This window comes from Lagopus muta, chromosome 4 (assembly GCF_023343835.1).
Source record: "Lagopus muta isolate bLagMut1 chromosome 4, bLagMut1 primary, whole genome shotgun sequence".
NCBI lineage: Eukaryota > Metazoa > Chordata > Aves > Galliformes > Phasianidae > Lagopus > Lagopus muta.
Window position 1 is genome coordinate 50,162,386 of NC_064436.1, and position 20,437 is coordinate 50,182,822.

At 39.1% G+C, this 20,437-nt stretch overlaps 1 protein-coding gene across 1 annotated transcript; it reads left to right on the top strand.

Moving 5' to 3' along the window:
• The first annotated feature begins 265 nt into the window (after positions 1-265).
• RELL1 (RELT like 1) lies at positions 266-20,433 on the top strand. The gene is made up of 7 exons (XM_048942392.1): positions 266-432; positions 9,225-9,452; positions 11,166-11,237; positions 12,452-12,509; positions 14,991-15,230; positions 15,894-16,081; positions 18,785-20,433. Exons 1-6 carry the CDS (start codon positions 345-347, stop codon positions 16,072-16,074), a joined length of 867 nt encoding a protein of 288 aa, XP_048798349.1. The 5' UTR covers positions 266-344; the 3' UTR covers positions 16,075-16,081; positions 18,785-20,433.
• Positions 20,434-20,437: the final 4 nt, after the last annotated feature.

Genomic DNA, 20,437 nt, shown 5'->3' on the forward strand with positions numbered 1-20,437 from the left:
TGGTCCAACCCAGCTCCAGCCAGGGCACCAGAGTGCATGTCCAAGGGGGAGATTCCACAGCCTCTCGGCACACTGTGCCAGTGCCCCATCGCCGCACTAATGCTTCTGCACTCGATGCTGATGCTGACTAACTTCACAAATTTGCCACAGGAGCACACAAGAAACGCCTCCTCCATTCTCCAACACCAAACCGAGGGCGCCCAGCCGTGCTGCGCGCCGTCTCACCCAGCACCGCCTCGGGCCGCCTCCGCGCAGTCGCCGTGCGGGCAGGGCGCGTCCCGCCGCCAGTAGGCTGGGCCGTGCCGGGCGGCAGCGGGACTGCCAGCGCGGAGGAGGTGCGGGGTATGGCTCCGCCGGCGACGAGCGGGATCCCGCCGATTGCTCCCTCGCTGGGCCCGACGGCCGTCTGGCTGGGGAACCGCTCCGATCTCGGTGGGTGAAACGTCCAGCCGGGACCCCTCTGCTTTCCCGGGCGCTTTCACCGACCCTGCCGCCTCTCCCCGGGGGTCGGTCCGCTCTGCGCGACGGGAGCCGGCGGGGCAGGAGCCGTTCGGGGTCGGGCCGGGACTGCGGAGGGCTGCCGCGGCGCGGCCTCCTCCTCGCTGTGCCCCCGCTCGACTCCTGCGCTGCCCGGGCCGAGCGGGCGGGAGGCAGCGGGGGCTCCGCCTGTCCCCGGTTCGGAGCTCGCGGCCCCGCGGGGCGGCGCACGGCGCGGTGCTGCCCGCTGTGCCGGAGCGCGGAGCTCTTGCTGCCGTGCGGCTGTTCGGTCTGGGTTGGCTGTGGGTTGGGTTAATGGAAAGCTATACGGTGAGCCGTACAAGTTCTCGTAACCGTTCTGTAGTCACCTTTATTTTGAGCCGGAGTGGGCGAGTGACTAACAGAGTATAAACGATTCGAGGAACTGCTTCTGCTTGGCTGTCCAGCGTGAGGTTGAACTTGGCTTTGTGTTTAGATTTTAGAAACTCGATTTGCTGTAACCCTTTAGTGCTCTGAATGCTGCTCACATACAGAGGAAGTTGCTCCTCAATGACAGTTTCTGTGTTTATGCCTAACCCCAGACGTTGCGATACTGGTAATCTCAAAGCTGAGTGTCTCCTGCTGCCTGTGTTGTCTGAAGTGCGAACTGTTAAATGTAAACTCACTGGAAGACACTCCTTGGCTGCTGGCTGTGTCTGTGGGTACCTTGCACCAGCAGTACGTTACTGTGTGGCGGAGCATGGCTGAGGGCGTACGGCTCATGTGAGAGCAGGCAGAGGCCGCAGTTAGTATGGCTGTGATTACTAGAATGAAATTAGGCATGAAATGCTTTGAATCTTCCTATACGCCCTTTGTCAATCTGTAATTAATGCTTAGCACATGTCAGCTTGGTCCAAAAGGGTTTGAGGTGTCCACCACCTGCTGTTTTGCTCTGAAAATAAGAGGTGTGGAAGCCTTGTCATCTAGCTCATTCCTTCTCTTCAGGAGAGCAGAAAGAAGTACCAGTAGGCACAGCTGAGACCTGTAGAACAATGCTAAATATGTCGGCACTGTCAGACTTCTTCTTCCCAACTTCGAAGAGTTTCAGTGAAAGAACAGCCAGCCTGGAGTTCAGATCTGTGTTGACCATTAATTGGCTTTGCAAGGCCTGAACACTTTTTTCAGATCTTCTATGGCAGGTGTAAGAGAGGAGGGGGATTGCAGATATTCCTTCTCTTGTTAAGCTTGACCACATTTTCCTCCTCTTGTGAATAAGAATTCTTGAAAGATTAGAGTGTGTGTGTGTGTATATGTACATACATATATAAATTAGATTGCTCTTCTGTTGTTGCTGCTTTGGCATATTGTTGCACGTTCCTCAATCTGTTGGGATGGCCAAGCAGTTTGCTACTGGCATCTTGAAGAGAATGCCTGAAGGTGTTCTTGTTAGCTGCAGGATGGGTGTGCATAGGCTTGTAGGTACTCTTGAAATGTTTATACCCAGGTTTCTATCACTGAGCACTTTCACAAGGGAGTCTTAAAGCCATGTGCATCAGTGGGACTTAATAACAATACCTGTGCTTTCATAATGTGCATCAGGTGCACTTTTGAAAGAGAACTGTTGCAAAGTGTAACAGAAAATGCAAAAGGTACAAAAAACAAAACAAAAAACAAACAAACCAAAAAACAAACAGTATTTCTTTCCCCTTCCTCCTGAGGTTTGCCAAATGCTTTCTGCTATATTGTCACACGGAGGATATGCTGGTTTTAGTTAAAAATCTTTTTTCAACAAGTGTGAATGTTTCCACAGAACCATTGATTTTATGTGTTTGGTAGCATTGCTTTAATGCTGCTGGTGCTTGCAAATTTCCTAATGATATGGAATAGTCTTAAACATCTGATCCTACAGGGATCCTTTATTTTTCTTAGACAGCCAAATGGGTTAAGTGCACTTCATTAATTGCACAGAATGCACACTTTATTTGAAAGCTGAAATTTGATGATAGGTGCTCCAACAGAAATGCAAAGTACTGTAATGCTGATTAGCAGCAAAGCATGAGATTCTGATCTGTTTTCTCCGTCTTGTCAGCTGCATCTTCTGGATGGATCAAGTCTCTCTTATTGCTGTATGTAGAGCAATTTATTCTTTTTTTTTGTCAGGGCTGAGCTGTTGTTAATATTTTTGTCTTTGTTTTTGAAGTCTTTATAATGCTAGTGCCTTCATGATGTGATTTCACAGACAGACAAGGGAATTGACAAGATTCATCTGGGATTGCATAAAACACAATGATTTTGTATTGCTGAGGGTTACATGCATTATACGCGACTGCTTTTAGCTATTGTTGTTAATAGGACCTGTTCATGCTTAGGAGGTATCTCCTCCCTGAGCCCTCCTTGCCAGCTGTCAGGGAAGCCTCTGTACGACCATTTTTTGTGGGCAGCTTGTTGAACTGTTGATGTATCACGTGACTGGGAGGGAATTTGTCGTGGCAGTGACCTGACTCTCGAAGTTCGGCGGAGAACGCTCGCTTTCCAGAGCTTCTGCAGAATGTACCCTTGATATCATCGTAAGTTTTGTGGTAACTTCAGTAAGCCAAAGCCTCAGATTCTAACGTGAGGATTCTAGCAGGCTCCAGTTTGAGATACTGTGAAAGACTTGCAGGTTTATGGGTTTGAATGTGATGCTTGGTAGAAAGGATGCAGCTAGATGTTTTAAGATAGGTTATCCCTGGGACTGGCTACATACATCTTGCTAGTAGTGACAAGGAAGTAAAGCTAGTTAAAAGTATTTAGAGCTAGTGCTGGGTGACAGCACTGGCACAGGCTGCCCAGGGGCTGTGGGCTCTCCTCCTTGGAGATCTTCAGAAGCAGCCTGCCCATGGGCCTGGGTACCTGCTTTAGTGTCCTTGTTGGAGCTGAGGCTGAGCTAGAGGGACCTGGAGGTCTCTGCCAACCTCAGCCGTGCTGAGCTTCTGTGAGCCATGTAGCTGATTTTTCTGTGTGCTTGGTTGAGATACTGCTGTTGACAAACCTAACGAAAGTTTTGAAGTTTGTTCCTAGCAGCAGACCTTAAACAACCTCTAGGGCAATTAGCAGTGCTGTTACTAATCGTCATCTTCTTTTATCATGTGGCTTCCTCTATCTCATCAGACTTCCTGCTTATTTCACTTCTGTTTGTAGGTTCCGTTTACTACAGGATAGCTAGAAGTGAAGCAGAATTGAACATGTTGAATGTTCCTCTTAAATGATAGCTTTTTTTTCCCGTTATTCAGTTCATGGATATTCCCCAAAGTACCATTCCCTTTAACAATAGGTGAAACAGATGTTAAGCATCAGGTTGTGTTCACTTGCTCTTCCTCTGGAAAACACCCTGTTTAACCTGTTCCTTGTCACCTTTTCTATGGTTTCCTCTGTTCTCCCCTATAGCTACCACCTTAGTAGTAAGACAGGGATGTAAACTGTGATTTAAAGCTCTTGTTGTAACCGTGATGCAGGGTGAAACACAGAGACACATATTTTGGGCTTCTCCTGGAGGTAGGAAGTGTCACAGTTTGATGCAGTGTGAGCATATTTCTGTCAGAGTCATGAGAAGATGAAACACTGGCTATGGTGGCAGCTGCTGTTCCCATGAAAGGTGAGCTGAAGTGGGAATTGGCTGCTCATTTCTCTTTGTGGCATTGCCAGCTTATGTCGGCCTTTCATAACGCCTGTAAATCATTTCTGTGGCCGCACAGTGAACTAAATGAGAACGTGGTCCAGGCATTAAAGAAGTAAAAACTAGCAGAAAACACCCAAACAAGTCACTTTTTAAAAGTTATTCTGAAACTTGAGTAATTCCTTCTTTACAATGGATGAGTGAACTAGCTCATAAATGATCAGGGAGAGAACTGCTGAAGATAAGGCTGCTGCTGAGACATTTACAGCTGTGCTTAGCTGGGGTGTCTGAGCAGATCCTGTATCTTACCTGAATGCTTCATTTGTCTTATACTGCAGTTAAATATGTGCAATGATCGTACTTGATTTCCCTAACAATTCAGTTAACATCAAGGCCAACAATAGTTTGTTTCTGCATATTTAGATAGAAGGCTATATTTCATCTTCATGCCTGGAAGCAGGAAATATGATCATGCAACTTTTTGAACTACAAGGGTAAGACAGTAAATGTGTATGTAGTTATTTAGAGTAGACTGATTGCTAGAACAATCAAATTCACGAAATATAAACAAAGCTCTTTAAAAGGCAAGCCATGAGAAATAAATGACGTGGGCTTAATAGGCAAAATCTGGCGTAACAAAATACGATTCTTTATCAGCAGGGCAGAGAGATTACATCATTGTTTATGGGCTTCTTGCTGTAGATTAAACAATACAATAACTGGAATGTGTTTAAAACAATCCATTAGATGTGTATTATACTTAAGTTTACTGTGGGAGATTTAGAAAAATAGTGCATTCTTTTAAGGATGACTTTTACGTTGCTTATGTAACAACTAAACAGATACAAAATTTATCGCAGAAAAGGTTTTCTTTTCAGCCCTCTGAGTTGTTCATCATGCAGTATTAAATCTTTCAGGGGATTTTGCTCTGCTCTCTGAAACATTTGAGAATTGCCTATTTAGATCATTGCTGAAGGCAAAGATTTGAGCTGACTGGAGCTTCATCAGGGATGTCATAATGATCATGCTAAATGAAATCTTTTCATGCTGCTAAAACCAAGGAGAAAGTAATTCTGAAGCTTGGTATGAGCTGAGTCTATTAATGTGGCTAATAGATATAAATGAAATAATTGTTCTGATCCTCCATCTGCAAAGGAAGAAAATGGTGTGTGCTGTTGCCTTTGCAGGATCTTTAGCTCTGTGTGGCAAATAGTTGTGTAGGAACAGCTAATCCTGCTCTAGGACAGCAGAATGAAGTGGGATGGCCTTGCTGACATGCTCCAGTCTCTGTTTTCTGTGAAACTAAGGGGGAAGAAGGTTTGCTACAGAGCAATATCTTTGTGTATGTGGTCCACTCCAGCCTTGTCAGTGCTATAGCCTTCAAGATACCATGGTCTTTGATTTTTTTTTTTTAATATTTTTTTGAATAAACATTACCTTGCTAACATGGAGAGAAGACTGAGTCAAATATTGATAGATCAAGCTCAGCCATATAAAAGCTGTAATTAAAAAAAGAACAAATTCTTTTTGCCTCAGTCACCCAACTTCTTTTCCTCATGTATCCTATTTCTTGAAGGTTTTGTAATATATTCTTGAGCCATTGTTGGGATGGAAAGATAGAAGAACACTGTGAGTAGTGGTGATTAGAACCAGTATAAAAGAAAAGTTCTTGACCAAGGCAGACTGACTTTATATTTTACTTTTTAGTTAAGGCTTAGTTAAGGGTGGAGAATACTTGAGATCAATGACTGAAATGTACTTATTCTTAAGCCAACAAGGCTACATGGGGTCTGAATTAGTATCATGAATATAGTCTGTGATTTGTAGTTTAAGCAGCGTTTAAAATGTGCCAAGTGTTGCTCCTAAATGTTTGTATTTGAAGTGCATCCTCAGGTAATTTTGATATGTAGACTGATAGTCTGCACAGGTGTATGAAAACATCAGGACAGGAAAAAGTCCGCAGCAAACTGATTTCAGTAAGTATTGGCATGAATCAAGGAAGTCCTGAATTTTCAGTGAAAATCTTTGTGAGGCAACACGGTACGTCGTGAGAATGGGGTAACTGTCACCATTCTATTAATAACTGTAACATGCCTCAGAGGAAGAATAGGGATCATAAAATGAGTGATGCAGCTCTGACTAATACATGAAATGTATTGCTTGTACCCAGGCAGGTCGTTGTCATGTATTACATCCTAAATGCTGAAGTTTCTGGGAGCAGACTTCTTGACACATGGGTGGTGTTTGGTAATGAGTGCAGAGTACTTTGCTCTGCTTATAAGGTTGAACACAGCAGCAAGTATTTGATCCAGGCAATCATTTTTTTCTAGAATATTTTCTGTTTTGCTTCTAGTGAATTTTTACATCTCTGATCATTTAATGATGTCATGAAGAACAATTTTTGTTCTGTGTAGATTACCTGTTTGCATTAAAAAAATATTGATTTTTTTACTGTTAAGGAAGATACTTTTAAAACGTGCTCATACCTTGTTGAATTTTAATGGAAAAAATAGATTTTCAGACATCTAAAGACAACTGAATAAAACTTGAGTGTCTCACTTAAATGGGCCAGTTTGTTGGAGTTGCTGTTAATATGTAAAATATTTTTTCCATTTAAAATTTTGTCTCCTGCCTAATTCTAAAGCTTTTAAAATTTCAATCTAATTAGTAGGCTAATCTGTATTGCTGAGCATTGAGTTGGTACATCACGAGTTTATTCAGTACCCTTCAGTCAGGAAAAAAGGTTTCAGTATTGGCTCATCTGTGGCATTTTTAAAGTGTTTTTAATTTTTTTTTATTGGCTACATTTATCTTGTAAGAATTTTTCTGAGCTGTCATAATCCTTGATGGCAGACTGCAGCTGAAGGGTTTTCTGGTTGGTATATCAGGTGGCAGCCTGTGAGCAGAAATGCTCAATGAAATCAAAGAACAGTTTGTAGTTTAAAAATAATAATAAAATAATAATAATAATAATAATAATAATAAAAAGAAACCAGGCAAGTGGTTCCTTCCAAAAATGAAATTTATTTCAGAACTGTACCCAAGCACTACTGACATGAGAGAAGAGGAAACTCATTAAGATGAGTTACTTGATTGCCTTGACAGAGCAGTCTGCAAACCACAGCTAGTGCTGCTTCATTGAAGCGACTGCTTTAAAAAGTAAAGGCTTTCTAAGGCAGCTTTTTCTTCAACAATCTCAGTCACTGATCCAGTTTACAACTCTTTCCAGGGTTTTGGCCTGTCGGGTGCAAAGTTGGTGGGGTAGCAGAGAACTGAGGGGGGAGGGGACGGACCTCGTGAAGTGGCTTTGTGTCTGGAGAAGCTGTGAGCAACCACAGCTTGGAGGCCTGGAAGCACTTGCTCTCTAGGTTTGAAGTAGGGTTACCTGCCATGGTCATGAAGGAAAGTCAGGAGGAGATTTCTTAGGGTAATGCTGCTTTTCTCACAAAGAGATTGAAAATGTAAAGAGTGGGATTCATCTGGTGGCCCTCCTAATCTGTCCTCCTACCTCTTAGTTATCTTGAGTGTTAAGTTGCTGTTGATGTCTTTGCAGTAGTGTGCTGTGGTTTTCCCGTTCATTCTTAAAATGGACAGCGTGCATCAAAGTTCAGAGCACCTGCTGATTTTCCTTACATTAGCACTCTTCACGTTCTGATCTGTTGAGACCTGTTAACACCTCTCTGAGGTTGTGATGTATGCTATTTCAGTTGGATTTCTTAGATTCTGAAACAACACAGCCATCAAAATAGTATTTGTTGTAATGGCTTTTCTCCTTCCTGAAGTAAATTGCCTGATGAAGTGGGGAACTTGGGATATGTTGGAAGCTGACAAGACCAAACCCATTTCATTTTAATTTATTAAAATGTGAATTGAAAATTCTTGCCAAACAAACTGTGAGCAACTTTTTCAGTTATATGATTCTGTTTATCCTTTCTTGTCTTTTACTTCTCTGTCATGTAAAACAATTGCAGTTTTAAAGTGTTATCTTGTTCAGTTCTTGTGTTGCTCAGTTGTCCTGCCCAGGTACAAGTTAAAGCTACTGAAGATTACATACCTAGTAAGTTCTAATACAGTTATCTGCAGCGTTGCTGGCCTTTTTTGAAAAAATGAATAGCTTTCTTTTTTGGGTTTGTATGCAAGCTAGGCCATCTGGCTCTGTCCCAGGCAAACATCCTGAGGTTTAATTTCAACATTGGAGTTCATTCAGCCTCCAGAACTATTCAGATGTTTGTCTGCATTTCCTTCAGTTTTCTGCATTCCCCCTGTTGTGTAGCATATTGATTCAGATGAATACTTAATGGTTTTTAAATTTTTATTTATACAGCTGGCACAGTAGAGGTAATTTTGAAGTAATGGTCCTTCTGCAAATTTCTGGAGACTCTTAAGTGTTTTGTTTTGTTTTTTTTTCAGAGGGAGGAGTTAGATGGCTTTGGGAATTTCCGTTGTGAAAGCTTCAGTATCGCGTAATTGGTTTTCTGATGAATCTTCAACCCATTTAGTGGCAACATTATGAATTACCATGTCTGTTTTAGTACAAGTAGGTAGAAAATATGGTAACATATGTTAGAATTTTACTCACCTCATTTTGTTGCCATTCTTTCCTACTCTAAAAAAATAGAGTAGAATATTTTTGTATGCTTGGAGGTTATTATGTAAATCTTTATGATGTATAGTGTGTATACATAAACTTTAGAGACTTCAAACAAATTCTGAATACGCAAACATGTGTTTGGATTTAGCTGAACAGTTGGACATGGTTGGAATCTGTTGTATTCTTCTAATCCCGTTGCCAAGAAAAGTCAAGGATATTTCAGTCTGATCCTTTTGTCAGTGTTAAATCCTGTGCTTTTTCTCTATTTTGCATGAAGTTAGAACTTCAGGAATAGTATGGAGTTCCCCTCACTGGTGAGAAGGAGCACTTGTGTTGTCTTGCTTTCCGTGAAATACGCTGGCCCTCATGCTGAGATTGGCTAGAATACCATTTGTTCTGCCCCATCACATTGAAGAAATATCATATAGGTGTTCTTTGCACATGGTTGAATATTTGTAATTGTTTCATGCAGAGAAGATACTGACTGTTAGAGGCATAAACTCTGTTTATTCCATTATGTAGGTGATGTACAGGCCTTGGCAAGCCATGATTTACCGACAACTACTGTGACGACTGGCAATAATAACAAGCCTGAGCACCTGGAGTATGTTGCCTTTGTATTGGTGCCTGTTTTCTTCATCATGGGTCTCTTGGGGATCCTCATCTGTCACGTCCTTAAGAAAAAAGGGTATCGTTGTACAACAGAGGCTGAAGAAGTAGAGGAAGAGGAGAAGCCTGATGAAAAAATAGGTAATCAAAGCATCTAAAAAAATATTTCTACTTATTTATAAAAATTGCAGCCAATATGGAGTTAACTTTTTGTGAGACTTCTATCATTCTTCTGTCTAGATAAGTTATCATACAATATCAGGAGAAGTATTTTTCATTACCATTATGTCTGTTGGTTTTTGGTCTTTGTTAGTCAAAGTTTTGCCAGTCTTCCAACTTCCCACGAGTCCTTTAGAACAGATTAAGAGCTTATGGAGGGATCAACGTATCCAGGATATTTGTGGCTGTGTACTGAAGTCACCGGATCTCCTTTGTGCATTCCATCTGCTGCTGAGAGAAAGTATTGGACATCAGGGAGTGGTGAAAAGCTGCTGTTTAAGGCCTTAAGTCTAAGATTTATGTTTAGCAACTCAAGTTTTATTTGTATTGTGTTGTCTTTCTCATCTCCCTTCTCAATATAAAACTGAGCCTCTGGGTGGATATTCTCTTCTATGTAAGGCATGCTGCTTATATGTATTTTTTTCTTAAAGATACTTCTGTTTTTCTGTTTGTACTCTTGTTTTGTGATTCCTTATTCCTGTTTTCCCCTGCTCTCTTTTTCACCCCAGAGAAGAATGCTATATGCAGCATTTGGCTTGGCAAATAGAAAGGTCAAGTCACTTGTAAATGCTTCAGGCCTCTTCCTTTCTCCAAAAAGATTGATAGCATCTCCACAGGTTCATAATAAGTGCAAATTACAGTGCCTCTGTGGTAACAGTAGAGTCATGTGCTGCAGTAATGATCTGTCATTGTGTTCTTAAGCAATCACTGCCCATGGCATGTACTCAAGCTGTGTGTCTGTTTAATCTGCTGGTTCAAGGGAGGAGTAACAGCAAGGTGAGTGGCAGTGAGAGGGGGCAGCTTCCAGGTCTTCTGAGGAAACAGGTGTGTAAGCTGCTTTGCAAAGTTGTAGGCATTGGGGTGAAGAAGATGAAAGGTGGGGTGAAGAGAGGAGGAAGCCCCAAATTTACTACTTGGAGGCAAATTTAAGGCCTAACCTATCAAACCTGCCTCCATGTTCTGATTACTTATTTTTCCCCCAGTCTTTGTGTTCTGAGATTATTCTGGGGAAACTTCCAGCACTGGCAACGAGTGAAGTCAGCTACAGAAGTACCAAGGTTCTCAGTTGTGTATGACCAGAGGAGCGAGGAATTTAAGAATCCTAAATGTATAAAATTAAAAAAAAAAAAAACAAACAACACAAACACACACCTTGCAGTTGTAAGATTAAATTGAATCCCTTTTATTCTAGAAGCTGATAATCCCTATTTTAAAATATTAGCTTGAGATGGCTCCATTTGTTGTTTTCCTCTTTATGTTTAGGATTAGAAATACTGCTTTCTTTTGTATCTCCTTATCTAAATAGCTATAAATAGAATTCTGATGCATGTTCATGAAAATATTGAACTTCTTCAAGCCTTAAAGAATGTTAGAGCTGATGTGTAGATTCCATAAACTTACTTTTCTGGGCTTTCTTGAATAAAGACCAAAAAGTCTCATCTGTTTTCTCTCCAAAGTGACAGTAGATCTTGCCATTTTCCTTCTGAAACGTCTTCAAGTGTTTTTTTTTCTTTCTTTCTTACTTTTTTTTTGGAGGTGGGTGCTTTAGTGTAGTTTATTTTTTGAAGTATCTTCTTTTTTTTTTGCTCTTTTGAAAGGCCAAAATATTGACAAAATATTTATTTCGTTGCACAGAAATGAATGAAACTGCGCATGAGAATAGTGACACTGTAGGACAAATTATTAACTACATTATGAAAAATGAAGGTATAGTATGGTGAAATTGAAGTTATGAGCCTTTGTGGTGGTGTCTGATATATATATGTGTGTGTGTATTTGTAAATATTCAGAAGTATGGCATGTTGGTATGTTTTCATTTAATAGCTGTTTTGTATGTGTATTCTTTGAGATTGCCTGCAGGAGGCATTAATCCTAAGCAAAGTGGAGATATTTTTTGATTATCTGAAAATAATTCTGTATTGTAAGCTTGATTCATGCATTTCTTGATCTTCTGTTAACTGTTGGGGCATTTGGTTTTTTTTTTTTTTCTCTTTTAAAATATTTTTGCTTGTTTTTCAAAGAAAAGCTTAAGCTTGTTTTCTTAATGGCAACATTTAAAGCATGTGAATTCTCATGTTTTGACCATATTGAACATTTTGTCTTGTAATAATTCCCATGGCTGTTGTCAGATGAAAGATTTGAGCACAACTGAGAGAACAGAGTAGACTAGCTCTGACTTGGAAATTCAGACATGATATCTTCCTGCACTGTCTGCACCAAGTAAATGGTAAAATGGATACTTTTAGAAAAAATGTAAAACTATGCTTAAGTGGCCTGGAAAGCGCTTGGTTAGGTCAGAACATTTTTACCAGTCAAAGCAACCTTTGGAGGAAGGAGGAGACTGCATGTTTTTATAGTATAAGAAACTTCAGCCTGTTAATTTTACATTTGTATAAATTCAAGTTCTCCTAAGCATTGAGCTTGCCTTGAGTTACTTCTGAAAGAAGCCTAAATCTTAGGAGAGGTTTCTTTTTGTTGCTGGTTTCTTCTTTTCCCTCAATGACTGCTAGTGCTTAGTGCTACTGTGTTTTTCATCACGGTTGGGTTTTGTTTTTTGGTGCCATTTTCTCTTAAATTGCTCTGTAAGTATGAGGTGATGACAGTCCTGTGATCAAATGAATGTTTTTAAAATTTTCAGTGATCTTGTGTAGGAGTGCTGTGCAGATGGCTGCTATGTAGCTTGCAGTGGGGCGAAGCTTCGTTTGCAATAGGAGCAGTAATTTTAATAGCTTATGTTAAGAAAATCCCATAGAGTTATGTAAACATTTTTGCAGTAGTCTCTCTCATGCCTTTTGGTGATACAGATAATGCAGCCATCTTTCTTCTAGATGGAAGTTCTTTTAGCACCTTCAGTTTTGTTGTTTGTTTTTCTAAAGTTAGAACTGTGCATTTTTGAAGAATTCTATTTATTCTCATTACAGCAAATGCTGATGTGTTAAAGGCCATGGTAGCAGATAGCAGTGTCTTTGAACCCGAAAGGTAATTGCTCAACTTTTTAATGTGTGTTTCCTGAGGCAACTAAAAATGTACCCTTTCAAAGGGTTTTATTTCCTGTGCACTTTGAAGACTACATCACTTCCTTGAGTTGTCAGCCAAGAGGATTATAGCTTGATTTCCTTGTTGTGTCTTTTAGCTCACTACATTTTAGCATAAGCCCCATGATAATATCTTGCTCTTCTGGTTATATGTTCTAGGCCTGTCAAAATGATTTATTGCTTTCTCGAGCTAAAGATTTACAGAGGCTGCAAATATTTGTTTACTTTAGGATGCAATTACTTCCAAGTTGGTTTAATCAAAACTTGGTGATTTGAAAGAGCAAAGGCAGTGCTTGTTTCATTTATATGGTTGCTAACTTTGAATAGTGTCTCTTTCAATGTTTTACTCTTTTTGCATTATAAATTTGGTAACATACATTGGCTGGCCTACCTCTTGGGCTTCCTTCCACTGCACACCTATTTGAAACTTCACATAGGGAAGGTAGTCTGCCCCTTAAATGGCAAAATACTATTTAATTAAACATGCTTATGTCTGTATCTAAGTACCTTTAAACTGTATTTATATTACTGCATTCTTCTTATGTAATCCTATATTCCTATTCAAGGCAGAGAAAATGGATGTTGAAGTAGTGAAGTAGGAGTGTATAGTTTTAGCAAAAGAAATGATGTGCAACCATAGGAAACTATTTTAATGATGCGAGGCTTGGTTATTGAAGAAACTCATTTCAAATCTAACAAAATGAGCTCTTGAACATAAAGATGATTTTGGAGCTATTTTTTCCTGGTGCATCACAAATATTTGGTAGGATTTTAACTCAAACATCTTGTGTAGGTATGTGTACTTTGAGAGTTCGACCACTGTTTCAGTGAATTAAAATAGAAAAATGGGAAGGGACTGTGGTCTTATGAGACTACCAAAAGATGTGATGATTTTTTTCTTGTATTACTTCTGACAAATGGTCCTGAAGCTTTACTGGCTTGAGTGCAAATCCCTTGCATTTATTTCTGTGTTCAGTCCACTGTGAAACACTTACTAGTGATAGAAATAAACACAGTGAAGTGAAATCTGAACTTCTGCTATTTAAAGTCATTTCTTCCTGTCTTCACTTCAAACATGTTAAATGGATTTTATTTCCTTTTTAAGTTTCTTTAATTTGTTTGAAGACCACTAAATGCCTCCTGACAATGTATTTGTTCTGAAAATAAACATCTAAATAGCTCCACTCTTTCATTGGCAAACTTTATTTCTTTGTTCTCCTTTGGAGTTTCTCTGGTTTGTTAGAATTTTTCTAGAAATAGCATTCCTAAAACTGGATGAAATGTTCCAGCTAAGGCATGATTAAAGCTTAATAGTGTGACTTTATTAGGTTGTTATTTCCATGGTGAGAAAAAATTCTTACTTTAATGCACTTACATCCTAATGATTCATGTTCAGCTTGTGTTTTTCTACCTTCTTTTTCTGAGGAGTGAGTATCTGGCTAACTGCCTCTGTCTTTTTAATGTTTATTTCTGCTAAAGCACTGAAATTTGTGCTGTCCCTACTGTGATACATCCAGTATTCTTCATAAGATTTCTCAGTGTGTGTCTTTCTCACACACACACTTTCTTCCTATCATCCTCATTTCTTTGCTTGTACTCTACAGATAAGTGTAGGTAACCCCAAAATTCACAAGTAGTTTAGATGTTTTTCTCTTCCATTATTTAATGAACTATTTAAAATGGAATATGATCTGGACCAGAATGACTGCATTGAAAATGCCCTTTCAGTTTTACGGTAATCTGATAAACAACTTTCTGGTATGCCCTTTTTCAGGAATGTTCTGTCTTAAGTTGTCGTCATTTTACCCGTAACGCACTGAACTCTGTCTTGCTTTATGAGAATATGTTGCCTGACCGTGGAGTAATGCTGAAATCCAAAAAAGTCTTTGCTTTTTGTCTGTCCTGCCTGTTTTTCTGTTTTAGAAGAAATTAAGATTAATTTTGTGGGTTGCTCTCAATAGGTGTATTTTGTTCATTGTAATGCTTTTTATTTTTTCATGGGTCCTTTAGAAAGCAGCTTTCTGAAGCTTTGGCTGGATGATATGTTAATCCTGTTTCATGACAGACATTTAGTTTTGCCTCAACACAATGTTGTGACTGTGTCTTTCTGTGAGTTCTTAAAAATAATGGAACAAGTCCATCTAAACTATTTTTCTGATTTTTAACCTGATTTTTTTTTCATTTCCTTGTACTTTCTGTCAGTTACGTTAACTACGTGATTGCAGATCCATTCATTCATGGAAGTGATTTTTGAACTGTGGAAACATGGTATTAGAGGGAACATTAATTCCTGTATCCCCACGAATAAACTATCCTTCAGAAAAGTAGTTTTTCACTAGACGCAACAGAAGGCTTTACTCTTTATTTTCCTTCTAAGAAACAAGATTTAACAGTACTCTGTTCATTTCCTTTATACTTCCTCTAGCCCCGTGTCTCCTAACACTCCTGGGAGTCCAACAAGTCCAGGGTCTCCTTTGTCACCTGGTGCTGCTCCACTTAAACACAGCTGCAAAGGCCATCACTTACATACTGTTGGAGGAGTAATAGAGAAAGATGTTTGTTCTCGCTGTAGCCACAAACGGTGGCATCATATAAAACCAGCTCACAAATCCAAAGAGCACAGAAGAAGTCGCCTTGGAGAGGTTACAGTACTTTCTGTGGGAAGGTAAGATCTAATGCCACTTCATTGTATCCTTTTCTTAGAGACACTATAGTGGCCGATCAGGTAATGGGATCAGCTACCCATTAACTTTACTCATTTCTAGAACTAGTGATTATTTTTTTTTTAAATCCCATTACTAGTAAACTAAATTTATTTCTAGAGGAAGTGAACAAGACTGTTCTAGAACCCTGAATGAGTAGGCATCCGCTGTGGCTGCAAATCCAAAGCTGTAGTTCTGATGACACAGTCTAAATGTAATAAGAATTGCATGTGAATAAATTCCTTTTTTTAAATTTGTTATTTCTGGATTAAGTGTGAGGTATAGAAATAACTTCATTATGCTTTCAGTTGTTTTTAATTCCCTTCTTACACAGTAGTTGTCTTAGAAAAATTACTTGTCTATTAGCATGGAATCTGTGGACAGTTTTAAAAACCAAGTCCCTGAGAAAGTGTGATTCAGCAGCAAGGAATGTTTAAGGCCTTCATGGGTAATAAAAAGGAAGATTGCTCTGAAGTGAACGTGGGTCTGTGTGGGTGTGTGCTCTAACTTCATGGTCTTGGGATTCTCCTGTCTTTAAATGCACACATATCCATATCCTGGCTATACAGAATGATCTTGGTAATATCTAGGGACATGCAACTGAATCTCACTTTTGGTCACCTCAGGTTTAGAGTCACGAAAGTGGAGCACAAATCTAATTCCAAAGAACGGAAAAGCTTGATGTCTGTTACTGGGGTGGAGGGCCTCAATGGTGACGTGCCTGCCACACCTGTGAAACAGGAAGCAAAAGAAGCACCTGCCACACCTGTGAAAGAGGGGACGCAAGAGAGGAGAAGCTCAGAGTGAACTGCAGGTATGGCACTGGGAAGGAACCAGTGAAAGTGAAAGCTGGGAAATAGACTGAGGCAGCCAGTAAGGAGAAAAAACGCTGTGAATGTATCTATTCTGTGTGAAAACTCATCAGGCAAATTTGAAAGTTTCTGTAAAAGTCTGCAAAAATCATATTTGATCTTTCAGTTAATGATTACATTGGTAATGCCTAAAATATACTCTGATTTTTTTCAATCTAATTTTTTATTTAGACCTGAAAATTTCAACAGATGTAGAAATAAAAGCTACTTCATTAAGGTAGCATCATCATCCAAGATATGCATATAATTTTTCCACAGTAAGTGGACAGTTTAGTTCTTAGTGGCAATGTGCTGGATTCCCAAAAGAAACAAGTACTGCTGACTGCTTATTCACTGGAATAATTGCAGTGCTTCTTCGTTGTTCTCACTGATACTGCATATCAGCTGGCTGCTTATTGGATACTTCTCTGATAGATCAGGGAGGCTTTTAATAAGAATAGAAATGCATAAAAATTCTCATATCACAGTGATCTATGATAGGCTATTAAACCAGGAGGATGGGGATTCTCTTGAGGCATTAAAATTTGGTAAATTGCTTAATGGGATATCAGGCATGTTGAAAATGTCTGCCATAATTTGGAATGCACACCTGGTGGGGGGAGTGAGGGAAGAGGATAGTCTAGCAGGGGAAGCCTAGGATGTAGTAGTTGAAAATGTAGGGGGGGGAGATGTGATAATCAATATATAAGTAATAATCAATTGGAGGTAAGCCGTTTTACAAAGCAAAGAGAATTTTATACAACTGTGACATGATGAGAGACTGAGCTTTGGGGAAGATGGGAGTTCCAGCGTAATAAAATAAAGGCTCTATGTTTGAAGGAAGTGAACAAGTGGCAGAACCAAATTGTAGAGCTGGCTTGCTATACAGTGGATTACTTCCTCCTAACCTTTACTGTGAACACAGAGATAAAAGAGTGTTAAACTAAGAAGAATGTATTTATCTGGATGCTGTCTCACAAGTATTTTTTTTCTTTATCTGAATGAAATAGGAAATAACCTCTTCCCTCACTAGCTGCATCTGTATGTTCATGTGCAGCTGGATTGGGCATGAAGGTCTGTGGTCTTTTTTTCCAGTATTTCCAATGGGATATCAGACTTAGAAATTCATTCTTTGACTTATGAGAAGATAATTTGTCTTCTAACATGAAAAATAGCAAGAAAAGGGCATATATATGAAAATAGCTTGTTCCAGTGCACTTGTGATTGGAAAAGTTTGTTTTCATCATCTGGAAATGCTTTATAGCTGTTTTGTAATTTGTCCTTTCTCAAATCAATGAAAGCTGTTCCTTTTAAGTACCTAAAGATTGTTCTTTAAGTTTGAACTATTACTGCTTCAATCTAAAAATAAGCTGCTCTTTAGAGAGAGAATAGTATAGCTATTATTATAGAACCTCCCTTAGGATTTGAGATACTGCTCTTTTTGAAAACAAATATTGTAATAGCAGAGAAATGACTCTGGGGAATCACTTGTAATGGTATCTCCAGTCCAGCAAAACTATTTTCTAAACTTGGGAAACTAGCCAGGTCTGTTTGCTCTGCACTATGAGGGGAAAAAAAAATAAAAATAAAAAACCCACAACCAAAAAACTCAGCTTTTGCCTGAGCACTTAACATTCTGTTCTCTAGTGTGGTTCTACATGAGTTTTTCTCTGCTGCTGTGAAAAGCTGTTCATAAGTAAGCAGATACTAAGTTAGACTTCCGTTTCAATTACTTGTTTCAGACTTACAATAACGTATTACAGCTTAATTTACTGACATTGGGTGGATAAGCAATGTTTGGGACTTCCGTGCCTGTAGCTCATAAATGTATGATTAAAAAGCACATTGTTTTGGAGAACATGCCTCAGATCTTCCAGCGTAGAGGAAGAAGGGAGGCACAAATGTGCATGTAAGTGCTGCCAGAAAAAGGTTTGTTCCAGCTTTTTGGAGGCACTAGATTGGTCCTTGTGCATTAAACGGCCGTAACTGAGATCTGTGTGAGATGAAATCTCTTGAGTTGAGCAGTATTTTCATGCTGCTGGTCGCTTGTGTTCACGGCTACTCTTGAGTTCAGTTTCGCTTCCCCTAAACTGACATATTCTTAGTATTTTCTTGAAATGAGCTCTGCAGTGTTTCAGCTTATCCTTCCATCTTGCTGCCTGCATCTTTTATACTTAGCATGTCTTCTGTCTATCTCTGAGGTTCGTGATCTTGAGCGGATTCCATTTCATCATTTCAGTTTACTTGAAATATTTTTAGTGGCACATGAAAAAGAAGTAAATATGGAACAGATACTTAAAGTCAAGTATTTGAGTTAAGCTCTTGGAGTTCCTTGGCAAGCTACTGAGAAAACAAAAACTTAAGTTACTGCTGTGCTGCAGCTTTGTGATGTTTGCCATTTCTGGTGTCCCTTTCTAAGTTGTGTGCGCTTTACACTGATGTGATTTATGGGTCTGCTGGTGGTTTTGTCCATCCTTTTCATAATTACCAACTGAAGTTTTAACTTTTTTCATTTCTTATTCTAAGGCTTATAATGCATAACCACCACATTAAGTAATTCAGGCACTTTTTTTTCTATTTCAGAGCATCTGTATTTAATTGACATGTTTATACTGTAACTAATTTTCTCCTGGACCTATCTGTGAAATTACTTTCTTGTTTTGCAGGTGGAACTTCTAGAAGAAGTTAGTCAACTAGCACTTTGGAGAAAACAGAGGACTCCCAAGAAATGCATTCTTATTCTTAGTGTGTTTATGGCACTGTAGCATTTTACAAACTTTGTGATGGCATCCATGCAAGGTTAAATACTTACTGATTTTTATTGGTGAAAAAAATTTAAGATTTACACATACACACTGTTGGGCAGTGTGGACCTCATACCAAAAGTTGAGCTTCATCTTCAAAATCAAAAATACACACATTTTTTTTGGACAGGGAAGGTAAAAAGTCTTACCAGATAATTTTTTTCTTCATACTTTACCCCTCTAGTCCATTTGGATTTTTTAACTCTGTTCTTCCCTTCCAGAGCTCACAAATACTCACTGAAGATGAAAGTCAGACTACGGAAGATGAAAAATACTCTATTAATCTAAATTTTAGTAGCCAAGCAAACCACACAAGAAAATAAACGTTTTCAGTCAAATCTGCATGTGTGCAGACATGCAGAAGTATGTAAGCCTTTCTGACTCTGTGACAGGTAACTCACAGCACGGAATGGCTTAGCTATACGCAAATGTTAAATGATACTGTTGTCCTTATTCCCATTACCTTAATAACTATTTAATATTAGGCTAAAAAGTGTCTTCTTCTATGCACTTGGTTGAGCTTTTGGAAAGGTCACTTTCATTAAGACCATTTGTTCTCCAATTTTCTTGTAACTACTTAGTCGTATTTGCAGTCGTATTGCCTCATGGCTTTGCCTTTCTCTTTTGTTTTTTACCCACAGGTTCCTTATTAAGCTAAGGCAACATATTTGAACCACTAGATAAGGATATGGAATATATGTCATTAAAAATTTATGGAGTATGTACCGAAGTACTTCAGAGTGGCTTCAGAGGGTAGCAGTTCTCATGGCACCGAAATCTTAAGCCATTGTTTCACTGCCTTAATATTTTGAGTGTGATCTACTGCTAACAATACCAGTGATGGTTTTGTGATGTTATTTTTGTGTCTACTTATTATGACCTTTACAATCTTATTGCTTTATTTTGGTAAGGCAGGGGGAGGGGACATTTGCAATACTTCAGCAAATTTTGCTATGTGAAAGAAACTGAAAAATAACATATTCTCCAAGTGCCTAAGAATATAAGCTGTAAGGTAATACAACGTAGTAGAGATTATGCTATTTTCTGAGAACTATACATTAATTTAATCTAACCTATGAACTCTATAAAGATCAGTGCTTCTTTTGAAATTGATTTGTTTTAAATTGCTTTCGATCCTTTTTGTCCAAGTGTTCTGAACTGTGTTTTTCTTTCAGATCTGAGAATCTTCATCAGCTTATGTAATGTTAACAATGTGTACAAGTATTAAATTCATATTCATTTTTTTTAACCATATTAGGTACTCCCACATCTTGTCAGAGAACTTTGTTTGATGGTTGCTGGGAAGTATGTGCTGTGATTGCCTTCCTTGTATCAATTAGATATTGATAGATCCAATTGTAGAACAGCTTGGGTTGGAAGGGGTCTTAAAGATCATCTAGTTCTGCATCTCCTGCCCTGGGCAGGTTTACTGCTTGCTAGGTCTGAACGCTTCTCAGAGACACCATATTTGGTTGGGGGGAGGAACAAACAAACAACAACAACAACAACAAACAA